The sequence below is a fragment of the Aythya marila genome (assembly GCF_965140915.1).
Source record: "Aythya marila genome assembly, chromosome: 17".
NCBI classification, from domain to species: domain Eukaryota; kingdom Metazoa; phylum Chordata; class Aves; order Anseriformes; family Anatidae; genus Aythya; species Aythya marila.
The window spans coordinates 1,855,176-1,882,001 of NC_139058.1; the positions used below are offsets into that span (position 1 = coordinate 1,855,176).

The following is a 26,826-nucleotide window of genomic DNA, read 5'->3' on the forward strand; positions in this document are numbered from 1 at the left end:
ACGCAGTTTTGGGGCCGCTAGACGTCTCCAGGAACTGGTTTTCGGATGAAAAAGGGCGGCCTGTTTCCTGCCGCTGGAGGTTGGGAAGAGAACAAGCGAGAGAAAAAGGGGAACTCTGCGGGCCCCGCTGCACGGTGGTCACGGGGACGGAGCTTTGCTCTTCGTCCTGCCACAGCCACACGCTGACAGCCTCGGGCTTGCTGGAAAATAACCCGATTCCAGCTTTTTGGGGCAGCTGCAGGGCTCTGGGATCCCCGTCTTGCAAAGACAGGGCAGCATCTTCTGCAGCTCACCGGGAGCTAATGCCATTTTTTCCCTTTTCCTCAGAGTTTGCCCCCAAAGAGGGGAGAACCTCAGGCAGTTTTTTTCTGCCAGCGTGCACGAGAGCACGAGGAGCCCTGGAGAGCTCAGGGTCCTCATTAGGAGCATCATGCAGCCAGCACCACCAGGCAATGTTAAATAAAAAACACATATAGATATAGATATAGATATAGATATAGATATAAATATAAATATAGATATAGATATAAATATAAATATAAATATAAATATAAATATAAATATAAATATAAATATAAATATAAATAATATAAATATTTGCCTTTCTGCTCCCTGCTGCTGGCTTTTAGGCACACGATAAAAGGGGCAAGGGGCACTACCAGGGCTGGAGGTGCAGGGGGAGCATCCCGGTGCCGTGCATGGAGCAGCAGTGACACCTTCTGCTGGCTCTGGGCATCGCCACCAGCTCCTGGCTCCGTCCCCACGAGCTCTTTTTTGGGGGCACGGAGGAGCTGGGTGCCTCCATGGGGACCACCCCACGTCCCCCTGCCCAGGGCTGGGGCATGGTCTTGGCTCGCTGACACCCCACGGGGTGACACCGCACCGGTGTGCACCCCCCCATGGTTTGGGTTGCGGGAAAACGAGCCTAAAAATGCCCCCAAAAAGGAGAAAACAATAAAAAATTGCTGGGGTAGCACAGCGGGCAGAGGGTGGGTGCCACTCATGGGCATCACCCATGGCACCTGCACCCACGGGTGTCTCAGCCTCACGCCACGGGGTGATGCTCAACATTCACCCCACCCCGGCCTTTAACCCAGAGCCTCACCAAACCCCACAGCAGCCCCACTGCACCCTTGGGTGGGCAAAACCAAGCTGTGAAATGCTGTGAGCTCCCCGTCCTGCTGTGCTGCTCCTCGCCCAGCATAACCCAACACCACCTCCTGACCCCCCCGACCACCGTTCATACACCCGTGGGGAACAAAAAGAAGCCAAAAAAATTCACTTTTTTTCTTTTCCAATAGTCTCACTTTATTAGATACCACATCAAGAGAGGATGTTGTGCTGCATGCAGCGGAAGACTGGAGTATTTCTAGTTCCTGTGTAACATTTTCTCTTTTCGTTAATATTTGTAAACTGAATATTTTGCTGTAAAATCACTGCATGCGAGTTGGAATGCAAACAGCAGTAGAAGAGGCTTTTTTTTTTTTTTTTTTTTTCCTTAAATATACCATTCCCAATCCATATGTGCATGCTCTATTTACAACGAAAAGAAGTCATTCAGGGCAGAAATCACGATCGGAAAAAACTCAGGGGGAGGTGGCAGTGGAGACAAGGGGGGCGCTTTGCACAGGACTGCGCAGGGGAGCAGCAAGTTGCACTTTGTTTCATGGGTGCAGACGGATGGCTTGAGCTGCAGTTGTCTGAAGGCAAAGCAGAGCACAGGGGACAGGGGAGGAAGCTACCCCAGTAAAAGCAACCCTAATTTAATAGTTCTGCACACGTGGAGGGGGCTTGGCTGTGCGCAGCTGGGATAGGTGAAGTGCTTGGAGGTTTGTTTTATTTTTTTAAAGGTGTTTTTGTCCCCAAGCAGACGTCTCCCCATCACGGCTGGGGATGGAGCTGTGCTCGCCAGAAGCACCACGAGCACCCTGCACGGCTTCCAGCACAGGGAAACAACCCCAAAAAAAGAGGTTGTTTCACCCAGATCCTCTGCAGAGCCTGCTCAGAGGGCAACACAGCTTGGGGCCTCCAGGATGTGGCACTTACCCACAAAGAGCCTAATGCACACAGGGAAGACAGAGTCCCTTTTCAAAGCATCCTCATCCTCTTTTCAGGCAGCCCCCTGCTAGCCCCCCATGGTTAAGGGCATTGAGGAGTCAGTGCTCTTGGTTACACCCCACATCTGCATCCTAAAAGCAAAAAGGAAGCACAGTGCACAGGAGGACGAGGATGCCCCATAAAGAGCTCAACGATGCAGTGAGCATGGAATGCCCATGGAGAGGCTTTTTTAAGGGAGTGATCAATTCCTGCTGGCTGGGGACTGTCCCACAGTCACAGGGCTCCTAAATAAATTAAATACACGAGGAGAAAGGGCAAGGAAGGGGGTGGTTGGTGTGGGAGAGGTGGTCGCAGAGAGCACTTTGGGTTATGCTGTGTAGGAAAGCCCCAGGAAGATGCTCACTGCAAGTACCTAGGTGGGGTAAATTCCCTGGGGGAAGGATGTAGAAATAAATAAGTCAATAAATAAAATTGAGCATAGGAAAACGAGCCAACCAAGGGAAAAGGAAGCTCCGCAGCACAGCTGGATTCAGACCACAGCACAGGCTACAGCAGCGAGTGGCGAGGGGTTTGGGGTCGGGCGCTGCGCGGCACGCAGAGCTGGGAGCTGGCCACCGGTGTCCCAGCGGTGCCAACGGGGACATTGCTGAGCTCGAGGCTGGCCAGAAAGAGCAGCTGAAGCAGAATGGGACCCAAAATGATCAACATCAGCCCGGGAGAGGCTTGGCTCTCCTGCTGGCGCTAGCAACTAAAGCACCTCCAGACAATGGCTACGGCACGGCTTGAAGACAACGGCTCTTGTGCAGACTTGCAATAAATAAATAAATAAATCTATAAATAAATAATCAGTTGGAAGACCTCTAACTGGCCCAGCTAATTCCAGTGTTTGTGGTGTTGTAAAGCAACAATCCTTGGACAGAGCAGCTAGAAAATAGCTGGGAAAACTGGTGGGAAACAGCTTCTCCCCCAACTTCCCTCCCACCTGTTGGAAAGGGGACGCGTTGACCACGGGGCTGCAGCTCCTGAGCTCGTGGGGTGACCCCAACCAAAGCCAGCTCCTTCGTTACTGCAGCCACACGAGCAGGGCCACCAGTCCCCTGCTGCCACCTCCGTGCTGCCCCAGCCCCAGGGCTTGCAGGGCTGTGGGTCCTGCAGGGAGGAGCTGGCAGGGATGGGGTGGCACGGGGCAGGAGGAGCAAAAAAGGCTGAGGGATGCTCACGGGGAACTATTGCTCGACAGCATCACACAAAGGGATAATTCAATGACCCAAAAGAGAAAAAAACAAGGAGGTGAATATAAAAATAAATAAATAAATCTGGGCTAGGTTTCAGGCGGAGGCGAGAAGAGGGCAGGGGATGCTCGGAGGAGGCAGAGCAGTGCTGCTGCCCGGGGCCGGGGCCACGTAGCGAGGTGTGACAGCGCTGGAAGACGGACAGACAGACAGACGGACAGACGTCGGTCGGGCCTGCAGGGACGTGGCGGGGGGTTGGGAGGGGGCACGGCTCCCCCCTTAATCGCTGGCGACGTGGTTCTCGTTCTGGAGGGTGTGCCAGCGCTCGATCTTCTTGTCCTTGTTCTTCAGGCACTCGTACCAGTGTTTCAAGCGCTCCCCCTTCGCCGTAATGCCGAGCTGGCACCCGCCTGGAGGGGGAAATCGTGCTCAGAGCTGATGCTGACATTCCCACACACCATTTCCATTAGGATGGGCCCCGTGTTTTTATTTCTCTCCACCTCCCAGACTTAAAACCTCCTGGAAACCCCCGGAGCCAGCACAGGAGACCCCAGCGGGGTGCTGGTGACGGGGCAGGGTGAAGGGGCCCCACACACCCCCCAAACCCAGAGCGTGCAGGCCCGCAGCTCACCGATGTAATCGTTGGATTTGCCGATGTCGTAATCCCAGACGGAAATGTCCAGAGACTTCTTGGCCAGGTCGCTGTGCTTGATGTCGTAGAAGAACTCCTACAAAGGGAGAACACCTGGGTTGTCCCACATTTCCAAGGAAAATCCACCCCAAAAAACAAAAAACACTGATAAGGAATGGCAAACGTCCCCTCTGTACAACCAGTATTCATAATCAAGTGAGAGGACATTTATACACTAACGAGCTTCTCATCAAGCTGGTAGATGAGGCTCCAAGGTTGGGGGGCCCCCTCCACCCACACCCCACAATTTGAGGTCACCCATAGCCTGTGACACACACTTAGGGTTGGTTTAATAACACAAAAATGAGACCCAGCCTTACCTCGTTGAACTCAGGATTCAACGTTTTCTTTTTTATCTGGGTCTTATGCTTGGCCTTTTTTCCCATGTCAGGTTTCAGCCAACTGGGGGCAACAGAAAACAGCTCAAAATTCAAGTCAGAGAAGAGGGTGAACTTATAAGCTAGGGGGGGGAAAAAAAAAAAAAAGTGAGTTTTTGGACTCAAAGAAAAAAACACAACTGGAAATATTTAAAGCAAAGAAATGGGTTAGCCAGCCTTCCTTCCCGCCTTCTAAAATTATCTAAAATAAATTAGTAAAATCCTGAATACCATTTTTTTTTTCCCCTCGTATTGGCAGACTACACGGGGAAACCACCGAGCTGCTCTGCAGGGAGCTGAGCTGGGGCGGTCGGGGAATGGGGAAGGAGCAGCCGGGTCCATCAGCATCTGCAGTGGCAATCGCTGCCTAGTCCCCAGCCTGGCCGCTGGAAAACCCAGCCAGGAATGTGGGAGACAGATTTGTATATATTAAAAAAGCTAAAAACAGCCCAGCAGTGTTGAATGAAGTGCAGGCCGGCACGCTCAGCCAGGGCGGCTTTGCCCCAAGAATTTGGGATCCCGCAGGGGCTCACGCTCAGGCTCTGGGGGTCTGGCTGCAGACCCGAAGCTGAACTGCACAGTTGGTGTTGATCAGATCCACATGGAAGTCGGTTTAAAAACAGAAAGCTTCTGTTTGTGGGAATGGAAAATAAAAAAGAAGAGAGAGACGGAGAAGGAAAAGCACTCGGTGCTGCTCAGCTACAAAAAAGGATGTGCAGGGTGCTCAACATAAGAGTTATTGAATGGTGTTTAGGGAGAACAGAGGGTTGTATTATTGTTTTGTTTGTTTTGTTTTGTTTTGTTTTGTTTTCCCTGAAGCAGTGAACAGCAATGAGCACCCATCTGCAGCCACAACTGCAGCCGGGAACAGGTTGCTGTGTACGAGCACAAAATTAGCCGATCTTCACCCGCACGCCCTCAGCACCCCTCAGCGATGCTGCTACCCAGCTGGAGGCCACCCTGGTTGAATTTCAGCCAGGCAGGAGCACTGCCACCCCGCTCCAGCATCACCAGCAGTGCTTGGGAAGTGCTCTGCTCGCTCCGGTGGCTGTGGACGGAGCTCTCCGAGACAGGACAGCGGGTGACCGCACGGCCACGGCACGGGGAGGCTCCCAGCTTTCACTTACAGCTTCACGAAGGGGTCCGAGTACCCGTTGGCATCCATGGCAGCCAGGTGCACGCAGCGCACGATGCCCACGATCAGCCCTCCCTGCTGCGTGCTGTACATCAGGGACACCAGGATCTTGCCGCGCTCCTCAATGTCCCCGCCGCGATCCACCTGCGAGGGGAAGGGAGCAGAGATGGGGACGCGGGGCTGGGGTGGGTCCAGGCAGAGCAGAGACACGAGGGGCACGAGGAAGACGTGGTGCAGGACCCCGTGAGGGTGCAAGGAGGGGTTGCCACGGGAGAGATGGATTGCAGCACTCCGAGGGCTCCTACCTCCTCCTCGTACAGTGCCATGCCGCGAGACGAGCCGGTCGTCCCAGTACGCTTCATCTGGGGTGGGGAAGGGAAAAGGAGAGAGTGCCATGAGCAACTGGGAGAGGCAAAGGGGCTCCCTCCCGTGAGCCAGTTTTAATGATCTCCAAAGTAAAGGCGACAAAGAAATGCCACGGGAACTCACTGGTATTACTCTCTCCAAGCAGATGTTGAAGTTCTTTTTCTGGTTGGCTTTGAGTTTTTTCAAGGAAACTCGAGTTTCTCCAATAAACTCGTTGTGGCCAAATTTGTCTTCGTCACACACGGAGATCCTGGAGGGAAGGGGGAGAGTGAGAGCACATCAGGCAGGTTGCAGCAAAGCCTGGCACATGAACCTGGCCCCAAAATGCAGCCCCGCTGCATCCTCTGGACACCCACTTCTGCCCCAACCAAAAGTGGCCAGAAAGCACCAATAATTTTAACGTGCTGCGAGTCGGGGCAAGGAACAAAAGGTGAGTTTCCTGCAGGTGGGAGGCAAGAACCATTATCAGAAACCCCTTAGTGCTTTGCTGGGACACTGGCGTGGAAAATACCAACCTATATACATTAAGAGATTAAGACCAATATTGGTAACGTGTATTTTTTTCTTTCTAAATGGCCACTAAAACCAACGCATCCATGCAAAGTCCAGCAATTTTGGACCACCCAGGACACCCCCACTCCCGCTCCTGCCTGAGCGTTTTGCGCTGCATGTCCTCGTCCGTGATGCCGTGGTACACCAGGGTCTCGTTCCACACCGGGTTGCGGGTGTTGCGCAGGGTCTTCGTCCTCAGCTTGTTTGACTACGGCAGCGACACGAGACGGAGGAATTACACACCCAAAACGCGGCTTTGGGCACAGGAGCGCAGCCGAGCCGCTCCTCTGAGCTGAGACAACTTATCCAAGAACAAGTCCGATTTATTTCTAATACATAAATTTTGTTCAGACTAAAACGTCACCAAGAATTTAAGCTCTTTCCTGATCTGATGGCGTTTGCCTGTGCTTCTATGGGGATGCAGCCCCCAGGACACCCACCTTGCTGGCTCCGGGCAGGAGGTGCAGCTTCACGTAGGGATCCGCCAGGCCGTTCGAGTCCATCGGTTTTAAGCCCTGAAGGATCATGAAGGAGACACGGGGTGTGCATCCTCAGCGAGAAAGCCAGGAAAGAGCAAGCAGGGCCACCGAAATGTCCCCCCCCCAGCCAGGAGGTCCCAGCTCACGTCCCCAGTCCTGCTTCCAGCCCCATCACACCCCGAGAGGTGGGCACCTCGTTGACACCCACAAAATAAAGGGGATAAGGACCTTTGTGGCCGTGTGACACACGCACAGGGTGATGAGATGTTCCCCTGGGGGTGGCCGGGGGGGTGTCTGTGCCCGCCGTGCGCTCACCTTGGCCCGCAGGAGGGTGCAGTGCAGGGCGCTGTTCTCCTGGTCGTACAGCAGGCTGAACTCCAGGGCACCCAGCGTGGCTGGCAGCAGGGGAAAAAGGCACCTCGTTAAAAGCCCAGCCAACTTCTGTTTAGTCTGCCCCAATTAGCAATAATTGGGAAGATTTGCTGCTCGGGTGTAGGGGCTGCTCAAAAGGCGGCGCTGGCGTCAGCCAAGCTGCCGTGTGCACATCCAGCCAAATTCGTGATCATCGGAGCGCTGCCTGGTGTTCAAAGGGGGACACAACCCTGCGAGCCTCCTGGGGACGTCCCCTGGGGACACCACGCCACCCAGCACCAGCCTGAGGACGTCTGGCAGAGCGGATGGGCAGCTGGAAGCCCGTGAGGTCCTGCCCCATCATCTCCAAGTCCAAGCTCCAAGTCCAAGGTTTGGTTTCAGGGGCTGAAACCAAACCATGAAGACACCCCTTGGGCTCTGAGGTCCTTCCCGAACACAGAGCTATCCAAGCACCCAAGGCTGATATTTTGGGGAGGGTTTTGCTGTTTCTGCCCAGAGAAAAGGAACCACAGGAGAGCCCAGCTGCGACATTTCTTTGCCAGGCGTCACAGCCCCGTTGGCAGGGGGACGGTGACACTTGGGAGCTGTGTCCCACAGCAGCCACCTCACCAAAACCCAGGGTTTCCCCTCAAAACCGCAGATCCCACCCGGCACCAACCCCCCTGGGTACGCACTGCCTTCATCAGAGTCGTAGCTGTTGGCGTCCTCCTCCTCTTCCTCGGGGGGCGGCTGCCGCAGCGGGGCAGGGGGCTGCGGGGCGGCGGGGGGCCGGGCTGGCCTCTCCTCCCGGGCTGGGGTCACGGCGTAGCCCCCACCACGCTCCTCCCTGGGGGCTGCACGGGCTGGCTCTGGGGGTCCTGGCGGTGGGTTCGCTGTAGGAGAGACCCCATCAGTCCCCGGAGTGTGTCACCCCCCAAAGAGCCCTTTGCAGGGTCCCCAACTTTTACCTTGCGCCTCCAGGATCCGTCCGGCCGCCCCAGGACCCGTCCTTCCCGCTGGGGAGAGATGGGTGGTTAGAGAAGGAACAGCATCGGGGTGTCCCCATCCCCGGGGACCGTCCCCACAGCGTCCTTACCTGCGGGTGCTGCTGGGCTGGGGGCGGCAGCGGGCGGCGGGGGCGGCCGAGGGGCTTGCAGGGAGTCGGCTCGCTTCACCCCTGCAGGGGAGGCAGGGGCGGTGAGGAGATTTTGGATACACCCAGATGGCTCTGCTGGGGAGCATCGCAGCAGGGGGAGCACCGCGGCACCGACCCGCTGCCAGCCCCCACCTCCCTGCTGTCCCCAGCCTTCCTTCTCCTTTTTTGCCCCCAAATCAACATTTTTCTCCTGCTGTTTTTGAATTCGAAGAACGCTCAGCACCGCTCCCTCCTAATGCCAGGCAGGAGCACCACGCCACGCGGGTGTCATCCCCTCCCCAAGTGGCTGCACGGGACAGGAACGCGCCCAACCCTTGGGCACACCCCTGAGCCCGTCCCTTTCCCACGAATTACAGAGGATTTGGGCATTTTCCAACCATTTTCAGCTTTACCAAACACGCCCACAAGCTCAGCCCCTCGGTGACAAGTGGGCACCGCGCTCCCGTGGCCACCCACGTCTGCGCCCAGCCCTCGGCGCGGCTCTCACCGGGGCTCCTGGTGGCCCCGCTCTCGGCGGCGTAGTCACGGCCATCGGTGTCCTCGCTGCCACACGGCCCCGTCCTGGCCTCGGCTGGCTTACGGACCCGGGTGGCCGCTGTCACCTCGCTGCCTGTGGGAGCCAGAAGCACAGGGGTGAGGCTCGTCCCCTCGTGTGGCCACCAGCCGTGCCCAAGGGGGCAGGAGGAGGCACCGAGGGGGTGGCCACTGCTGGTGGGAGGAGGAAAAGAAGAAGAAAGAGGAGGAGGAGGGTGGGTACAGCCACTGGGGCATCCCCCCCAGCGCTTTGCAGCATCACAGACCACGAGCCACCCAGCAGGGCACAGCTCTGCCCCACAGAGCCCACACAGGGTGCTTGGGGAGGTCCAAAGGACGACGCACACGCACCACGGGGACACCGGGAGGCACGAGAGAAAAACAAGGATAGAGGCATCCATCAGCGCCCGCCAACCCCTAATGGCATGACAGCTCCGCGGACGGGACATCATATTTTCCTTTTGCTGATCATCTTCCATTTCTTAGCGAGCCACCGGCGACAGCTGCCTGCGTCTCATTTACCTCCGCCGTCCGGGCGGATAAATCACCGCCACGCGCAGCGGGGTGCCCAGAGCGCCGCTCCTTGATAAATTGCAGCCCGCAGACGGGGCGCAGAAAGGTCTCGGCACTCACCTGGCTCGTAGGGGGGAATAAATCTCCGCGGTGACACAAATGGGGTGTTTATCCTTGGCTGCGCCCTCTGGGGCGGCGGGTGCAAGGAGAAAGCCGAACGCAACGGATTGCGGGGGGTGGCGAGGGGTGCTGGGCACAGGGGGAGCAGGGGAAAAAGGAGGCTGAAAGCAGGAGCCCTGGTGCTCAGAGACAGCGGGGCACGGGGTAATTTTATGAGGGAGGTTTAGGAAAATCGCAGGCAGTTTGTGGGTGTGCTGGTGGCCAGGAGCGGCTGTGACAAATCCTCCCTGCCCAGCAGGAGGGCCAGCGGCTTAAAGCAGCCTGCTGGGAGCTGGGGGAGCTTAATTACGCCAGTTCCCATCACGTTTAAATAGGGTCTGAATTAAAGGGGTTCCCCAGCCGCTGCTGGAGGTCGCTGCCCTGCCAGCCCACCAGCACTGCGAGCTGTAACATGGGTTGTGGCCAAGCCGGGCACCCCTGCACCCACAGCACCCCCAGGATCCGTCCCTGCCTCCAGGAGGGAGCACAGCTCAGCACAACGAGGCTGAGGAAGAGGAGGAGGAAGAGCCCCTGGCCAGGCTGCCCCTGCCGCATCCCCACCTCGTTTTGTCCGCTCGCAGCATGGCACAAGGTGGAAACCCGACGCAGAGACCCGAGCAGCTCGGCTGCTCCATCCCTGGAGCCTACGAGCCTCCCAAGGCTTCAAAGGGAGATTTTCTAAGGACTGAAAATCCCGCTGGGCAGCATCCAACAGCAGGGAGCACGGGGAGAAAACACCGGGAAAGGCATCGGGAGGAGGGCACGGGCAGGGGGGGCGCACGGCGGCGCTTACCGCAGCGGTCCTGCTCGTCCTCCTGGCCTTGGGAGCACAAACAGAGCAAGAAGTGGTGAAGCTGCTGCCCACCCGGGCCGTGCTGCCACTGGCTGCCCATATTGCCTATTTTTATTGTTAATTTATCCCAAGCTCCTGCAGCACCACGTTCCCACGTGAACCCAACACACGGCCAGGCGCCTTGGCGGCTTGCACGGGGCTGCTCGCTCAGGGGATCCCCCAAACCCGGAGACCCCAAATGGCACAGGAAAACCCTCCACGTGCAGGGACGGTTAGAAACGGGCCCTTTACGAAGCACTCAGCCTTCGTGACTGCTCTGGGCACTCTGCTAGGGCTCACCCTTACGAGTGATGGGGAGGAGAGCCGGGACCCCCGGGCAGTGCCACCTACCTCGGCTGGGCGCACGGGCGGGGAGCTTGGGGTCTTGGCTGGGGGGCTCCGCGGGGCTGGGCTCGCTGGGGGCCGAGGGCACCTTGCTCTTGCTGACGGGCATCGGCTGGGGTAGCATTTGCTTGGGCAAACCCTTGAAAAACCAGGCACCGGAGCGCTTCCACACCTGGGGGGACAAGGCAGGGGGTGGGCACGTTGGGCTGAAGACGTGCAGCCCCATATCCCCACCCCACAGCCCCTGCTTTCTATTTAATCAGCTCTTTGGCTTTTTGTGTCCGGGGATGGGTCTTGCCATGACCACACCTTCAAGGCTGAGATTATTTGCAAGAAAAAAAATAAAAAAAAGGCTTTTGACCCACAAAACAAGAGCATCCTGCAGCAACCATGCCGATGTGGCCGGATGAGGTTGAATGGGGCAGAGGCAAAGCATCCCCTGGCCTGCTGCTGCTCCTGTCCCGGGGCTCGGGGTGGGACAGGGCACAAACAGGGGCAGGGGCTGTTGTGTCCATCCCGGGCAGGGGACCACGTCCACGCTCACCTCGCGCTGCTCGCTGCAGATCTTGCACAGCCAGATGGGGTGCGGGCGGCTGTTGGTCGTCTCCACGCCGCACTTGGTGCAGACGTTCTGGGGAGAAAGCAAAGAGCCATGGGGGCACCCCGAGGGGATCGTCAGCTCCGGGGGTGACGAGGCGGGGGTGGAGGAGAGCCTCACCTTCTTGCAGTCCTCGCAGACGACGCAGGCGGAGCCGCGGGGCCCCAGCTGCTCCCCGCAGAGGATGCAGCGGTTCACGCCGTCCCCCAGCACGCTGCGGCGCATGTCCTCCAGGCGGGTCATCAGGCGCCTGGCGGGAGGGGACAAGGGACATTCAGGTTGTCACCACGACCCCACAACTGCCTGGGGCCAGGCACCGCTTCCCAACAGCGGGGCGTGAAGGCACCCGTGGGAGGAACGCATCCCAGGGGACCCGCTGGGATATCACATTCCCCTATAGTTTTACCATACTGGTCCTATTGACTTTTACCCCTGGCACGGACTCCGCCACGTGCACAAAAATGCCCAGTCAGCACCTTTTGGCACAGCAGGTCGACATCGACCAAGTGGCTTTTGCCCAAATGGAAGAAAAAAAAAAAATAAAAATCCATTCAGCCACAAGAGATCTCGGAAGGGCTTTAGTGAGAGGGCTGAGGGAATTAATTGGCTTTCTCATTTTCCATGGAAAAATATCGAGCAGAGTTTGCTGAAAATCTTAGAGTAAATCACAAAGAGCCCAGGGGTGAGGCTGTCAGAGCACATCTGGCTACCGCAGAGGTAAAACCCTCCACCGCGAGTCCCACAGACCCCGCAGCACAAAGGGGGCTTGCCAAGCCCACCCCACAGCAGCAGGCTGTCATCAGCTAGCCCCGAGTCCTGGCCCTAAAAATAGCACTGGAAGGAGAAAACCCATTATTTACGCCACGCAGGGAAGCGCGAGAAAGAAAGGAAGAAAGCAAGGAGGAGAAACAAGCCCACCAGAGCAAAGGGTGGAAAAACCTCGCCCGCGGGGGCTTTCCCCACTCGTGCCACAACGTGACCCAAATCTGACAAAGCTGCTAAAGGCAGCACGCGGTGAAAAAGGCAGGCACTTCGAAGACTTTCCCACATGTCCGATGACAGCTGCAGATTTACGACGGCCCTGCCGCTGCCGGCACCTCCGAGTCGCTCCCAGCCCCAGCAGAGGTGCCGCGGGCTCCCCGTGCCTCGCGCCGACGCGCGCCGCTCTCATTTCGCGTGGGTCCTTGGGAAGGGCTGGCAGCTTGAAAAAAACCGGTTGTGGGTTCCAAGGTGTCCTCTGACAGTCCATAAAATGCCCGATGGGACCGACAGGAGCCCCCGGGAGCCCTTCGGCAGCCACAAAACCGAGCCCGCAGCGGGGACGCGGCGCTCCGCGAGGAAGCCGAGGCTGTCAGCCTCCCCAGGGTCCTGCTCCTCGGTGCTTCCCAGCCCACACACAGCACGCAGCACGGACTCGTTGTCCCCTCCTGGGACAAAACCCTTTATTTTCTTAGCAGCAAAGCTCATTTTGCTTTTTTCTTTCCCCCCCTCTCCATGCTGCGAGAGCTCGGCTCCAAAGAGAGGCAGCTTCCCGCTGGAAATCTGCAAGCCCAAACAAACTTATTATAGAAACTAGAACAAATGGCACAATCAAAGCAGGAAAAAAAAAAAAATGAGGGGAAAAAAAAAAGCCTTGGCATTTCAAGAGATTCATTATTTAGCTGCAAAATCATTCCCAGTCTCTCATTTAGCAGAAGCTGCTCCTTAAGAGGATTTTTAACCGGTGGAAGAGCTCCAGCAGGCAGCGAGCACACCTGTGGCACTCATTGAAAACGGAGCCCATTTGGCTAATTAAAACAGCCATTCAAGCCAGAGAAACTGGGCTTGCTTTTTTCCTGATCCAAAGGCTGTCACGAGAGAAGCGTCTAAAACATTCAAATACAAGTCCTGGGGTGAACCTGCCAGGAAAGGCTGAGGCTGGGACCTGATGAAGAAGCTGCGGGGCCGGCGGCTGCCTGGATCTCACCATCCCCTCTCTGCCCATGGCCAGGAGCAAGCCCTCTGCCTTCCCATGGGCCTTCCCTCCCTCTCCATCCTAGAAAGTCATCTTTTTTCTCATTTTTACGACACATATAAAATAACCATCGAGTTCATCACTTTCCACTGCACACCTCTGGGGTTACAGCGCCGTTTCCTCACCACCACGCACACCTCCAAGCGCCCATCCCTCCGGCCTCGGCGTCAAAGAGCAGGAGAAAACGTGTCAGATTGTTAAAACAAGGAGCAAAAAATAAAACAAGCAAGGGGAATTGAAGCTGTCGGGAGCAGCTGGGACCATCACAGCTCCCGGATTCAGCCTGGGAGAGGAGCATCCGTCATCTGCCCAGGAAATATGCAGGAGCGGCTGATGGCAGCACGATAGCAGGGCCGGGCAACACGGAGCATCTGCAACGCTTAACGTGTGCCTGAGATAACAGCAGTAAAACACTTCCCTGGTAGTATAACATCCGCCTGGCCCATAAATATGGTTTGGGAGAGCAAACGGAGTGCCTTCAGCGAGCAGCAGCCCGGGGAGGACGGAGCCACCGGCACCGCGTGCTGATGGTGCTGGGAGCTGGCGCAAAGTGTTTAGATGCTCACTGCCATGGCACTGCAAGGAGTGGTGGAAAACATTTTTCTGGGTCTGAAATTGCCCAAAACAGCCCCAGCAGGGTGCTGGAGGTGGCTGCAGGACGGGACGGGACCCACATGGCAAAGAGGAGGGGAAGAGAAAGGCGAGGGGGGTCACAGCCCGGCTGCGCAATTACGCACTGACCTGTCTCCATGGGAAATAACGTGCCTTCAAGGTCTGAATATTAAAATCAAAGCTAATTTTAACAGCACGAAAAAAGGAGGAGAAAAAAAAGCTGAGCTACAATTTAAAGAAAAGAACTGAAATCAGGATGAAAAATTCAAAGCAGTTTTCTACCCTTACAGGAGCACAGGTAGCGAAAGGCAGAGCATCGCCGGAGCCTTACAGCCCTGCTTTCAAAGCTGACCCCGTTCCTGTGATGCCCTACCAGAGGTTTGTAATTTCGCAGGTTCATCCCCATCTCAGAAATAAGGGAAGAGGTTTGGGGATAAAAAAAAATCCCACAAAATCAAGCAGCGCGTGAGCTGTCCCCTGGCTACGCATTAACCTCGTCTCTTCCAGGAGCTGCCATCTCCTGTGACATTTCTGCCTGCCTCCAGCAGCCACCCTGCCCTCATCATCCCCTATTTTTATTTTTGGGCTGTCTGAGCACGAGGAAGAGAGCGGGGTCCCCGTGGAGCCTCCCTGCTGCTGCCCACCGAGGTTAATGACTTTGGCCACCTGCCGCGGCACCGCGCGCATCGTCCCGGCAATGAGCAGCCCAACTGCAACACAACCCTGCCCTATAGCAGGTCCTCTCCCAGGAGGTCTCCAGGAGTGGCCAGAGACATGAAATTCTACCTTCGGGTGGTTAAAGAGCACCCGTGGGTGCTCCTGCATCCGCCAAGGCATTTTGGGGATGCTGCAGCCTCACGGCCGCGGCTCTGCTCCACCCCACAGACTCGCCCTGATGCCCTGGCTGCTCTCGAGTCCTTCACCAGCCCGAGCCCGACGTGCCCACGGCGCTGCTTAGGATGATTCAGCTCCCGTTATCCTTCCAGTCTCCCTGCTACGAGACAACAGAGCCGGAAAAAAAAAAAAAAAAAAAAAAAAAAAGCCCAGAGTGTCCCTGTCCCCCTGTCCTACAACCCTCATCAGCATCCAGCCCACGTATCCTGCCGGCCGCCATCCACCCCGCTGCTAAAAATAGGCCTTCAACTGATTAATTTGGGCTGGCTTTGACACAAGTCTGCCTCCACAGACACCTCCCAGCGACCAAAATCGATCGGCTCCCGTCCTGCTGTGGGCGGTGGAGGCGGGGGGCACAGGGCTGGGGGGTTTGGGGAGCCAGGACCCCACACCTGCAGTGTTATCGGTGCTCCAGTGCTCCCAGTACGGCCCAGACACAGCCCTCAGCTGCGATTTGTGGAGGCGACTCCAAGTATTTCCCCCTCTAGACAGGACACTCACTTCATATAAACTATTCTTTATATTAACCAAATCTTGTTTTTTTTTTTTTCCTTATAAACGGGACTCCCGTTTTTCCCCCGCACAGGAATAGAAAATCCACGGGGGTCCCCTAAAACCAGGCCTTTTGGGGCACCTCCCAGGCACACCCGGCAGACTGAGGGATGTGGCCAGCACCACCACATCCCCGCCAGCAGCCCAGGACCATCCTGCAACACCCGGAGCTCTCCTGGAGAACCTCCCCGAGGCTCCCCACCGGGCGATGCCGCACCAGCCCGCTGCGGACGCCACCCCATATTATTTTCATCCTACAGCTCATGAATCCTACACGCTGTTGGGAAATGGGTGGCCACCCATGAATGGGGACCAGGAACCTCCCCTGGCTCTGGCACGAGGGGGAGAGGCAGCGCTTCCGCGCCACGGGTCCGCAGGAACGCACAACGGGGGGAAAAAAAATAAATAAAATAAAGATCTCCCTCGCTGCTCAAATTCACGTGAATGTAATCCAAAGAAGCGCCGCCGCTGAGCGTAATCCGCAGCTGGCTGGGAGTGTGCAAAGCTGGGGAAATGCTGCTCGTAAGCGCTTTTGGAGCATGAATCACCAAACCCAGCTCTTCGTGCCACTCGGAGGTGCCTCGAGCTGCTTTCTGTAGCAGTGTTTGGCCCCAAGTGCAAAATTCATCCTGGACCAGTGGGGGAAGGCTCCAGGACCGGGTCAGCCTGGCAGAGGGCTTGCTGAGGAGCAGGTCTCTGAGCCAAAAAGTGGCCAGGGGTTGCGATGGACCCAGCCCTGCTCCCAGAGCAAGGGAGACGCCTCCTGGGGAGCTGCAGCTCTGCTCGCGGGGGGCTCAGGACACAGGCAAAGAGCATCAGCTCCGCTCTGCCAAACGAGCCACCGCCAACGATCCCTTCTGGGCTGAAAACTCCACCAGAATACAAATGCTGAGCCCAGCACGCAGTGTGCCGTCCCCACACCGCTGAGGCGCCCTCCACCGCACGGCTCAGGCACCATCGCGCCCCAAAACGAGCCCCTCCAGCCCCAAAAAACGAGCCCCCCCCCGCGCCGCCGCCGCTCACCCGATGCGCTCCTGCTCCATCTCCTCCATCTTCTCGGCGCGGGCGATGACTCGGTTGATGATCTCCTTCTCCTCATCCGTCAGCTCCTCGCCTTTCCGCGGCCGAGGGAGCCTGCGGGGAGAGGACAGGGAGCAGCCGCCGGGGCCGGGCTCATTTTTTTTTTTTTTTTTCCTTTTTTTGGGAACAGCCGGGCACCAAATTCCCCCAAGTAGGGAAAAATCAATTCCCGAATGTGGAGGCTCAGCAAGCACCCAGGGTGGTGTCCCACGGGCAACGCACGTGGCACAGCCTGTCCCTGCTGTCCCCTCGGGTGGCATCTCCATCCCGGCCCCGTGCTCAGAGTAGATGTTAAAAACAAGGTCTGATGACCTGGCTCTGAGCATCTTCGCAGTTCCCGTGTCCCAGAGCTGCTTTGAGGGCACCTAAAACCGCAGCCCGAGGTGCTGGGGCTGCTCAACACCTTGCCTCTAACCCCCCTGCCCAGGCTGCTCTGGGGGAAAGCAGGCTGCCCCAAATTCCTTAAATCCCTTGGTGATGCCTCCACAACTGCTTTTCTTACACCCAGGGCGAGATCCTTCCTCTTCTCCTGGGACCATCAATAGCAGGCAAAGTGCAAGAGGAGAAAAATAATTAAAGAAAACGAGATACTTACTGCTCCTTCTCGCTGCTGGAGGCACAGGGAAAGAGAGGAGACAGGGATTAGGGGAGAAATGGGATGGCACCAGCTCCACCTGCGCTCTGCCCCCCCTACAAGCTCCCCCCGGTGCCTGGGGACCCCAAAATCAGCCCGGTCCCACCAGGATGGGGACTCGAGGAGGGGACAGTGCCCTGCCCATGGTATCTTGGCTCTTACCCGGCTCGGAGGGACATGGTCCTGTCTCCGGGGCACATCCAGCGGTCGGAGCCGCTGCCCACCACCGCGTCGGTCATCGCCGGGGGTCCTGGGGACACAGGGAGCGAGTTGGGGAGTGAGTTTGGGAGCGAGCCGGGCTCTATTTAGCGGCCGTCGGGCACTGACTCATCCCACCGGGGAGCCAGCCGCCTCGCCTGGTCTTTGCAGGAGGGGACGAATCCATCATTTCGCCCACCGGGGTAGGGCAGAGCTCTTTGTCATCGCCGCCCTCCCCACTGGCACCGAGGAGGGGACGGAGCAGGGATGGAGCAGCCCGGGTCCTTCCAAAGGAAAAGGACCCTACAAAGGAGGAAAGCTTCCCCCCCCAAGCCCAGCACACCCCTGCTGGGATAAAACTCCTGCTGTTGCGTTCCTGTTCGCTCGAGTCCTTGGGAAACGCACCACGGAGCGGGGCTGGGGGAGGAGGCGGCAGCAGGACCCGAGCACAGCGCCCGTGCCTGCTCGTCTGCGAGAGGCTCAGCCAGGCAGGGAGCTGTTCAGAGCCTTCCCAGAGCAGCAAAAAGCGGCAGATTTCAGGAAAAAGCCGACCGAGGTGAAACCCAGCCCGGCTCCCTTTCTGCAGCTCGCTCGTTCCCAGCCAAGCACCCAATATCGCCATTTATTCACCCATTTATTGCCACTTCCAGAACAATATGGCACATGGGGGCTGCTCTGGGTGGCAAACCTGAGCTGATGCCAGCCCCACGGGTGGGTGCTAAGGGTCTGTCTGTCTGCCCGTCCGTCCGTCCGTGGGTCCCTGCACCCCCGCAGAGCGCAGAAGCGGTGCTCAGCAGCAGCCCCGCCTGCATTGCTCGCAGCACCTGCATTTGAATTGCTGCCTCCTGCCTGCAGCACGACTGGGGGGGAAAAAAAAAAAAAGTGAAAACAGATCCCGGACCCCTCTGCAGAGCCCTGTCCGTGGTGTCGGGGCTGCAAACCTTCCCTCGGTACGGGAAAACATCGGGGAAACCCATCCCGCTCGGTCCCGCAGGGGAACGCCGGTGCCAAGCATCGATGCGGGTGTCCCAGGGCTGCAAACGGGTCCCAGAAAACAGGAGAGCAGCCCCCAGAAGATGGATTTCAGCAATTTCAGACCTCTTTGCTGACTTCAGCAGCCTCTGGCCCCGGGTTGTGATGTGTTTCCCAGGAGGTCAGCCCTGGCTTCACCTCCCGGCACCAGGAACCCAGGGCAAGCTCCATCCGTACCCACGCAGGTGCTGATCCTGGGGCTGTGTCTGCATCCCAGCCCAGCAGGGGAAGGAATTAGGAGATTTTTTTCCCCCTGGGGAGCTGAGTGCAGGTAGGGCTGAACCCATCGGGGACAGGACAGCCCCAGCAAGAGGAGAGGAACAAAGCCAAAATGTGTTGGGACGAGGAGGAGGATGGCAGCACCAGGGAGCGAAGGCCGGGCAGGGCTGGGGATCCAGCAGGACCAGAGGTGACCCAAGCACAGCAGAAGGATCTTTGTAGGGTAAAAGGCACCTCCAGCTCCCAGCAAAACTCAAAGAGGGGCACTGGGAGGGTTGGGAGCTGAAATCCCAAACTCTGAGCCACGAACAGCACGAAGCTTTCCCAGCAGGGAGGGGAGGGGGAAATCCACGTCCTCCACTTCCCTCTCTGCAATGTTGCAGGGGTTTTTCCATCCTTCCCCAAAGAGTTAGCAGGGATCTGAGGATCTCCTCTGTTCCACAACTTCAGAAATAAACGTACGAGGAGCAGAGCAGGGGGGTAATTAGTGCTCTGCTGGCTTCGCACGGTGACCAGAGCAGAAGGCTGGGACGGACAAGGTCGGCTCAGTAAGCACACTGCTCCTCTCCATCCCCTCCAGCACCTGCACTGCAGCACCGAGCTCCTGCTGGCGATTTATGGCCCCACCAGGCACATGCATCAACCCCAAACCTGGGGCTCCGTGACCCTAAATCCACTCTGCCCCTCTCCAGGGCGCTGTGGCCACGAGCTTTGGGTGCTCGGGGCCGAGGGGTGGCCGAGGGCAGGTGGGAGGCCCATAGCAGAGCAGCAGGGCCGAGGAGAAGGGAAAAACCCTGGGATTTCCTAGCAAAAAAGCCTGGGGAGGAGCAGTGCTTCAGCTGGGGGGGCAAATCTTTTCCTCCCACCCCCGTGGCTCCTTTCTCTAGGAGCAGGGAGGCTGCGGGTTCCTCGTGGATGAGAGCCCGCAGCTGGAGGAGCCCCCGAGCCTCTCCCTTCGCCTATAAATAATAAATCTCAGAGATCTGCTCTGCATTACGTCCAGCAAGTACTCGTCCTCGTGCTCGGGCACTCACTTTTAGTGCACGGCAAAGAAAAAAAACCACGGCTCGCAGCAGCTCTCCCCACCCCGAGCCCTGCGAGCAAGCAGGAGGCTGCAGCAGCCCGAGCCACGGGGCGGTGGGGCTGGGAAACGCTCACTGAAATGGCAATATTCCGCCCGAGGTTGCCCAAATCCCCCGTGGCAGCAGGGGAGAGCCTTCCAAAATGACACAGCCCCTGCTCGCAGCCGACCCAGGCACTGTGGAAATCACTGGCACGACCCTGCCAGCTGTATAAACCCAGCCAAAACCCAGCCTGGGAGCATCTCCCGCGTGGTTCAGGGCTCGGCTCTGCCTCCAGCGCAGACGCTGAGGCTGGTGGCGAGAGCTGCCAGCCCCAAAGGTCCCCGAGCAGGTGGGGACGAGCCAAATTCCCCGACCGCAAGCAGAAAAAGCCGGGGAAGAGCGAGGAGCAGCCCGGGCACGGCCAGGAATAGCAGCCAGGGCCGAATTTTTGGCCTTGAGGAAGAGCCACGTGATGCTCATCACGCCGCTCCACTGCCTCCGTGCGACGGAGCCCATGGGTTTGGTCCTGCCAGAATAACGAGGGATCAAACAGCCCTGAACCACCCCGCACGGTGCCAGGGCGAGAGGAGGGGAATTCGCAGCTCCACGGCCAGAGCTTGAAACGCAGCAGCAGCACCCAGGGAAGGGCTGTGGGAGCCCCATGGTGCGAGCCCACCCTGCCCCACGTCGGGGCACCGGGGGGCGAGGGGGTGCTGGCACCCGAAGCCGCTGCTCCCCTCGAGTGGGCATCTGCAGAGAGGGGCCGACCAAAAACCACGGGGTTAGCACTCCGGGTATCTGTCGTACCGGGGTAGAAAACAGAAAATTCAGTGTTTTAAAGGCTCCCGGTGCAATATTCAGGCTTTTGTGGCGAGCTCAACATTTCGCACCTCACGGTGCCTGCAGAGATCGTCTCCGCCGGCAAAGACACTGACACAGGCAACCTATTTCCCCAGCCTTCCCGGCTCTGCAATGCAGCTTTCTTAAATATTGAATAAGTCTGCTGCTCTACACCACCTGCCAGTGCCAATGATGAGGTAATTTTTGCATTGACAAAGCCTGATGCGATTAATCTGCTTCGGAGGAGCAGGATTGCCAGGCTGCCCCCTCGCCCGGCGCAAGGCGCTCGCAGGCAGCGCGCCGGCGGCAGCTCGCCATCCCGCACCGGACCCCCAGCCAACACCCCAAAACGCCGCTCGGGGGCCCAGGCAGATGTCACTCGGCGTGTCACCACCAGCCGGGAGCTTTTAGGATCCCAAACGCCATCCTGTCCCTGCCGGGGTTTGGGGATTTGCGCTGCCTGGCTGGGGATGGGAAGGGAAAAGCGAGGCGCGGGCACGCGGCGGCACGAGGAGGCTCTCCAGCTCCAGCCCCACACCCAGGGGATTTGGGGTGTGGATTTTGAGTGCAGGTTTTGGGACAGTGACCACTTTGCCATCATCCGAGCAGTGAGAAGAGTGAGCTGTGCATTCACCAACCACTTCAGGCTCTGCTGCAGAACCGCGAGCCCCCCGTTCCCCTGTATGCACACAAACATCCCCAAAACTCCATTTTTTAGCTGCGTCTCTCCCAGACAGCAGCTACACTCACCAGATCCTGTCCACTGCGTCCCCGCACTGGGCACCCAGGGGAGCTGCACAAGCCACCGGGGACCCCAAACCGCAGGCCTGGCACAGGCATTGCACACCCCAAACCTGCCCCAAGTGACCCCAACCCCACCTGCGCCCCACATCAGCTCGGGTGCAAGCCATTTCGGAGAGCTGGGGTAAAAGAAGCAAGCTGCTTCATGGCTCACACTTCATGAAATGGACAGTTTAGAGACTTCCCTTCAATAAAAAGGAAAATGAGAGGCAGATCCCCGCTGGCAGAAAGGTGTGGAACCGGTAACCGGAGCCGGCTGGCCCCGAGCCACCCGGGGACATCAGGGCACGGGACAGGGCAGAGCCACCCAGGGCACACAGAGCCCAGCTGAGGACACGTCCCCCTCTGAGGGTGTTTGCTTCCTGGCCCCAGGGGAGATGCGTTTGGGGGATGGATGGCACGGGCAGACGCTGGGGGCAAAGTGCTCCGGCCACACTGCAGCAAACACAGAGCTCAGGAGGCCTGGAAATTCAGCTTTTGGGAGAGAGCCGGAGCCAGCGCGTGCTGACCTCGGGGTTATTTCATCTTTTGGCCCCATGAGAGACCCCTGTAGGTAAAAGGGAAGCAGGTAAAAGGGAAGCAGAGCCCCACAGCCTGGCACTCCTCAACTCATTAGGTCCAAATGCAGCCAGCAGGTAGGTGACGGCGGTGCCTGCAGGCGCAGCGACGCAGAGATGATGGGCACACAAGAAAATGAAAGTGCTCTGAGTTCCGGCCACCCTTGGGTGCCCCGATCCCGTGGCACCCACCCCCTGGCTCTCCCTGCCCCCAGCTAAACACACACTGCAGCCCAGCCTGGAGCAGCAGCACCACGAGCCCCACAAATGGCTTTGGGTTTGGCCAACGCCTCCGCTCCCCTCGAGCTCCATCCCCTGCCCCAAGCTGCCTTTTCTCCCTCCCCAATTCCCGGCGTCCTCCCCTCCAAAAACCCATCCCAGGGCGGCCGAGCAGCAGCGAGCAGCCTGTTCTGACTGAGAAGCACGGTGACATTTCCTCAGACAGCTCCTTTACAAACCGAGCACTGCTGTGGTGCTGTCACCGGGATTTACTCCCGGTGATTAATGGCTAGAAGGGCAGACGAGGGAAAAAAAAAAAAATAAAACAGATCACGTTGGGGTTTGCGGGACTTGTGCCGGGCTCCCCGGCCAGGCAGTGCCTGCGCGGTGCCACCGAGAGCACCGGGGGTGCTGCCATCGTTCCTGCTCCACAGGATGCTCAGCAGCAGCTCGTGGGACGTGGTGCAAGGACCACCGGGATGAACCAGCCCCATCCCATGGGAGGACGATGCAGGGACCCCCCCACAACACCGACTCGAGGAAGTTTAGGGATGTAAAACTCCAAGAAGCACCTGCGAGGGTGAGGGCTGGGGATGCAAAGGGTGCTCAGAAGGGGTGCTCGCAGCTGGGGAGGTGGAGAGGGACCCCAAAAGCTGCCCCGCAGAGGCCAAGGACCAGGTCTGCAGCCACGGCACAGCAGAAACTTAATGAGGAGAGGGGATTAATTAACCTGGCCTTAAGGCAGTGCCTTGGGGGGAGGGAGCAGAGCCTCATTAACCACTGCCACTAATTGGCAGCAGCTGCGGTGACACAGCCTCCCAGGGGGACACCTGTGTGCAGGCGGGACAGCTCGGAGCAGGGCGCCCAGCACCAGGGTGGGCATCGCCACCCAGCAAAGTGTCCCCAGCGAAGTGTCCCCAAACTTTGACACCCAACAGAGGGGGCTGCACACAAAATCCTTCTTTGTCCATGCTCAGCACGCTCCTCTGCCCTCCTGGAGAGCTGGCAGGGCGCAAAACGAAGGCTGAGAAGGAGGAAAATGAGCCGGGCAGGCTGGAGGCCAGCGAGGGAGGTTGGATGTACCCCGTGGGTCGCTCCCAGCGGGGTCGGCGGGTCTGGAAATCCATCCTGCAGCCCAAATGGGGGCACGCAGATCCCACCGCAGCACCAGGGGCAGCTCTGGAGCCCCCCGAGCCCCCCAGCTCAGCGCTGCTCACCTGGGGAGGCCGCGGAAAGGGCTGCGGGATGCTGCGGCAACCCCTGGCTGGGGGGCTCAGCCCCAAAACCCCCCCAAAACCCCCCTGGCAGGGCTGAAGGCAGCTCTCGAGGCCGCCCCTACAGCACAAGCGAGCGATGCATCATCGCATCGAGCCCGGTCTCGCAGCGCTAACACCATTTATTTTCGGGCTGAGCTGCAGCCTGGGCTGGCGATGCCGGTAATTAAAGCGAGCGGGTTCATTTGGCACCCCCCGGAGCCGGCTCTCCTCATTTTGAAGCCCCCCCCCCTCCCCTATGAGCAGGGGACCACCCGACCCCCCCCATTTTGGTGCCGGAGCCCCCCGGAGCTCTCCGGCAGCGAAGCGGAGCGGCGCCGGTTCCTGCCTGGAATCCGAATTAACGCAATCCCGGCGGGGTTTGGCACCCCCGGGACCCCAAACCCAAGGGGGAAAAAGGGAGAAAAAGGGGGATTTGGGGGGGGGGGGGGGGTTGGGCGGTGGGGCTGAGCCCCCCTACCTGTGCCGGGAGCGGCTCGGCTGGGCGCAGCGCGGCTCCGTAGCACTGCGGAGCGGGGAGGGGGCGGCGCGGGGAGGGGACGCGGCCGGGGCGGCCCCGCTCTGCTGCTGCCCGCCCTGGGAGCCGCCCCCAGCCCCCCTGCCAACCCCCCCAGCCCATCCCGTCTCCATCCCGTCTCCCACCCCGCTCCATCCCATTTCACTCCGTCCCTATCCCTGGGGAGCTCCCACCCCACCCTATCCCATTTCAGCCCACCCCATTCCCATCCTTCGGGATCTCCCACCCTATCCCCAGGGATTTCCCATCCCATCCCATCCCCATCCCATCTCCCACCCCACCCCACCCCATCTCACCCCGACCCCATCCCCAGGGATCTCCCATCCCATCAGATCTCTCATCCCATCCCTAGGGATCACCCACCCCATCCCCATCCCATTTCACCCCAACCCCATCCCTGGGGATCTCCCACCCCATCCCCATCCCCAGAGACCTCCCATCCCATCCCTAAAGATCTCCTACTCCACCCCATCCCCACCCCATCCCCATCCCTAGGGATCTCTCTCCCATCCCATCCCATCCCATCCCATCCCATCCCATCCCATCCCCATCCTTGGGGATCTCCCACCCCACCCCATCCCCAGGGATCTCCCACCCCATCCCCAGGGATCTCCCATCCCCACCCTTTCAGGCATCCCAGCACTTTTCTGACCCCCCCACTTGGATTTAGCCCCCAGCTCCCTGCCCAGCACCCCTCTCCCCATGCCCCACTCAATATGGGGCCACATCAGCCAAAACCCAGCTGCCGGACCCCCCACCGCTGCCTCCCGTGGGGTTTTGGCTCCGTGTACCGGGGTTTGAGCAGCACAGGGGGGTCCTACACCAGGCTGAGCCCCCTCCCCAAACTCTCCGGGGCTCTTAGCGCTGCCAGAAGCCGAGGGGGGAGGCATCACCCGGGGCTCAGCCACACCATGCCCGATTCGGGGCAGGAAGGAACATTCCTCATCCCCATCACCAGCCTGCACCATTCACGCAAAAAAAAACCACACCCGTGCCCGCGCTTCCAATGAAATCCTTCAAGAAAATTCCACTTTTCTCCAACTTGAAAACCAAATCCCCCGGGGAGGCAGCGGGGCGGAAGGACGGAGCGTGTCCCTGCCCTCTGCTCGGGGCTGGGTATTGATTGGCGTTGGAGCAGCCGCCGGGGCGGACGTCTCATCCTGTTCCAGGCACAATTGGGTATTTTTATTTAGGGAGAAAACCGCGTCGCTTATGCAAAGCAGCCGGAGAGACGGGCGCAGCACTCCCAAGCTGATGTGCCCTGCCACGCTCCTTGGAGGTTCAGGAAGGAGAAAGCTCGTGCAGGAATCTGAAAATCAGATCTAAAACCTGCCTTCCTGAAAGACAAAAAAAAGGAACACCTGCAATTATCTGTTCTGAATACCTGGCACTTTCATTCCCCGGGCAGCCAAGACAGCCCGCGTGCTAAAAATAAGAGAGCCGCCTTGAATTTTGTTGAATTATAAATACATGTTGGCAGTCTGGCATCTCATGCAGCAGATCAAAGCGTGGCGGTGTTATTTATTTATTTCCTCGCAGGTTTATTTTTATGGCTGCAGGCCCCCTAATTACCTAGGACTCGTTACATCCCGCCTTAGGGATCCAGCTCGGTCCCCAAGCTGCTTTCAGTGGCACCAAGGGGGGACAAAAAGGGGAACTCGTGGCTACGGAGACCCCCGGGCACCTGGAGGGTCCAGGCCCTGCTCCCCCTCTCCGGCTGCACCTTTCCCTGCTCCACGTGGGGAATTTGGAGCCGTGCTGGGAAAACAAAGCATCGAGAGCATGGCACAGGGCTGGCTCAGCTACCGCCACCAAAAAAAAGCTCTCCCCCCCCATTTCATAGCCCAATTAGGTGCAGCTAAGGGGGAAAACGGGGAGCTGATGAGGAGCCAGCACTGCAGCGGGATCACTGCAGTGCAGGGCTGGCCGTGGTGGCCCAGGGGACTGGCAGAGGAATGGGAGTTTATAAAATGTTTTTTTCTTCTAATCCCAATTAGAAGCACTGCCGAGGCTCTCGTGGAAACCTCTGGACTCTCAGAGGTCAGGCACACAGAAACCCAGAGTGAATTAACAGCAGCTGCTAAACCCAGAGCTGGGGGAACCCCCCTGAGCAGGAGCAGCCCCCGGTGCGCAGCCCCAAACGCTGGTGGGGTCTGCTGGCAGCTCGCTCACCCAGCTTTTCGCCTCAAAATCCCCCAAATCTGAGCTCTTCCCAAGCTTGTCACCACCCATGGGTCCCGCAGAGGTGACAGCAAATCCCCCGAGCTGCCTGTGCCACAATCCAGCCCCGTGAGAGCAGCCTCAGCTCCTGCCCTGCGCGCTCTGACCCAGGCGCATTGGTGCTGCCCCTGAGGGCTCGTTAACCTCCCACCTTCATTAGCACTCAGCCACCACCACGGCTTGTCCTTCAGAGCCTCCCAGCCCCAGGGGAAGGGTCAGCATGGGGAAAGCTGAGGCACCTGCCAAAATTAGACCCGAGTGTGCCCGGTTTTGGGTGCCTGGGACATGGCCGAGCTGTGCCAAACCCCAAATGCAGCGGGTGCCACGGCCAAGCCCCTCTCCCCCCACCCCACACACCCCTGGGTGCCTCAGCTCTCCACGGGCGTGCGTCACCACCCCTAACATGACAAATCCGTTCTGCCAACTCTGCGAAACCTCCAGGCAGATCCGGGAGCGCTGAACCCCCTCCCGAGGGGGTGACGGTGGCGCAGGAACGACACCTCCGTGGGTCGCGCCCCCGTGACGTCCCTGCGGGGAGCAGGGGATGCGCTCAGCGCAGGCGTTTTTGCAGGAGGGTGTTTTACAGGCATTTTGCTCCCCGGTGGAAGGGAGCTGGAGCTTTTCCCCTGACACATCGGGGTCATGCAGCACGGCTGGCAGGCAGAGCGGGACGCGATGGAGAGGGGGCGGAGGCGGGTGCCAGACCTCAGCCCTGCACCGT

General features: G+C 58.7%; 1 protein-coding gene across 1 annotated transcript; it reads right to left on the reverse strand.

Annotated features, from left to right (window-relative positions):
- Positions 1-3,569: 3,569 nt before the first annotated feature.
- On the reverse strand, positions 3,570-16,517 carry RPH3A (rabphilin 3A; the record flags this gene model as incomplete). The annotated part of the gene is made up of 18 exons (XM_082773831.1): positions 16,474-16,517; positions 11,499-11,628; positions 11,325-11,411; positions 10,787-10,952; positions 10,397-10,423; positions 8,885-9,007; positions 8,338-8,418; positions 8,210-8,257; positions 7,937-8,134; positions 7,206-7,285; positions 6,852-6,926; positions 6,498-6,619; positions 5,983-6,109; positions 5,799-5,855; positions 5,486-5,637; positions 4,302-4,383; positions 3,922-4,018; positions 3,570-3,700 (listed from the first exon to the last, which is right to left on the reverse strand). Exons 1-18 carry the CDS (start codon positions 16,500-16,502, stop codon positions 3,570-3,572), a joined length of 1,812 nt encoding a protein of 603 aa, XP_082629957.1. The 5' UTR covers positions 16,503-16,517.
- Between the last annotated feature and the right edge of the window lie 10,309 nt (positions 16,518-26,826).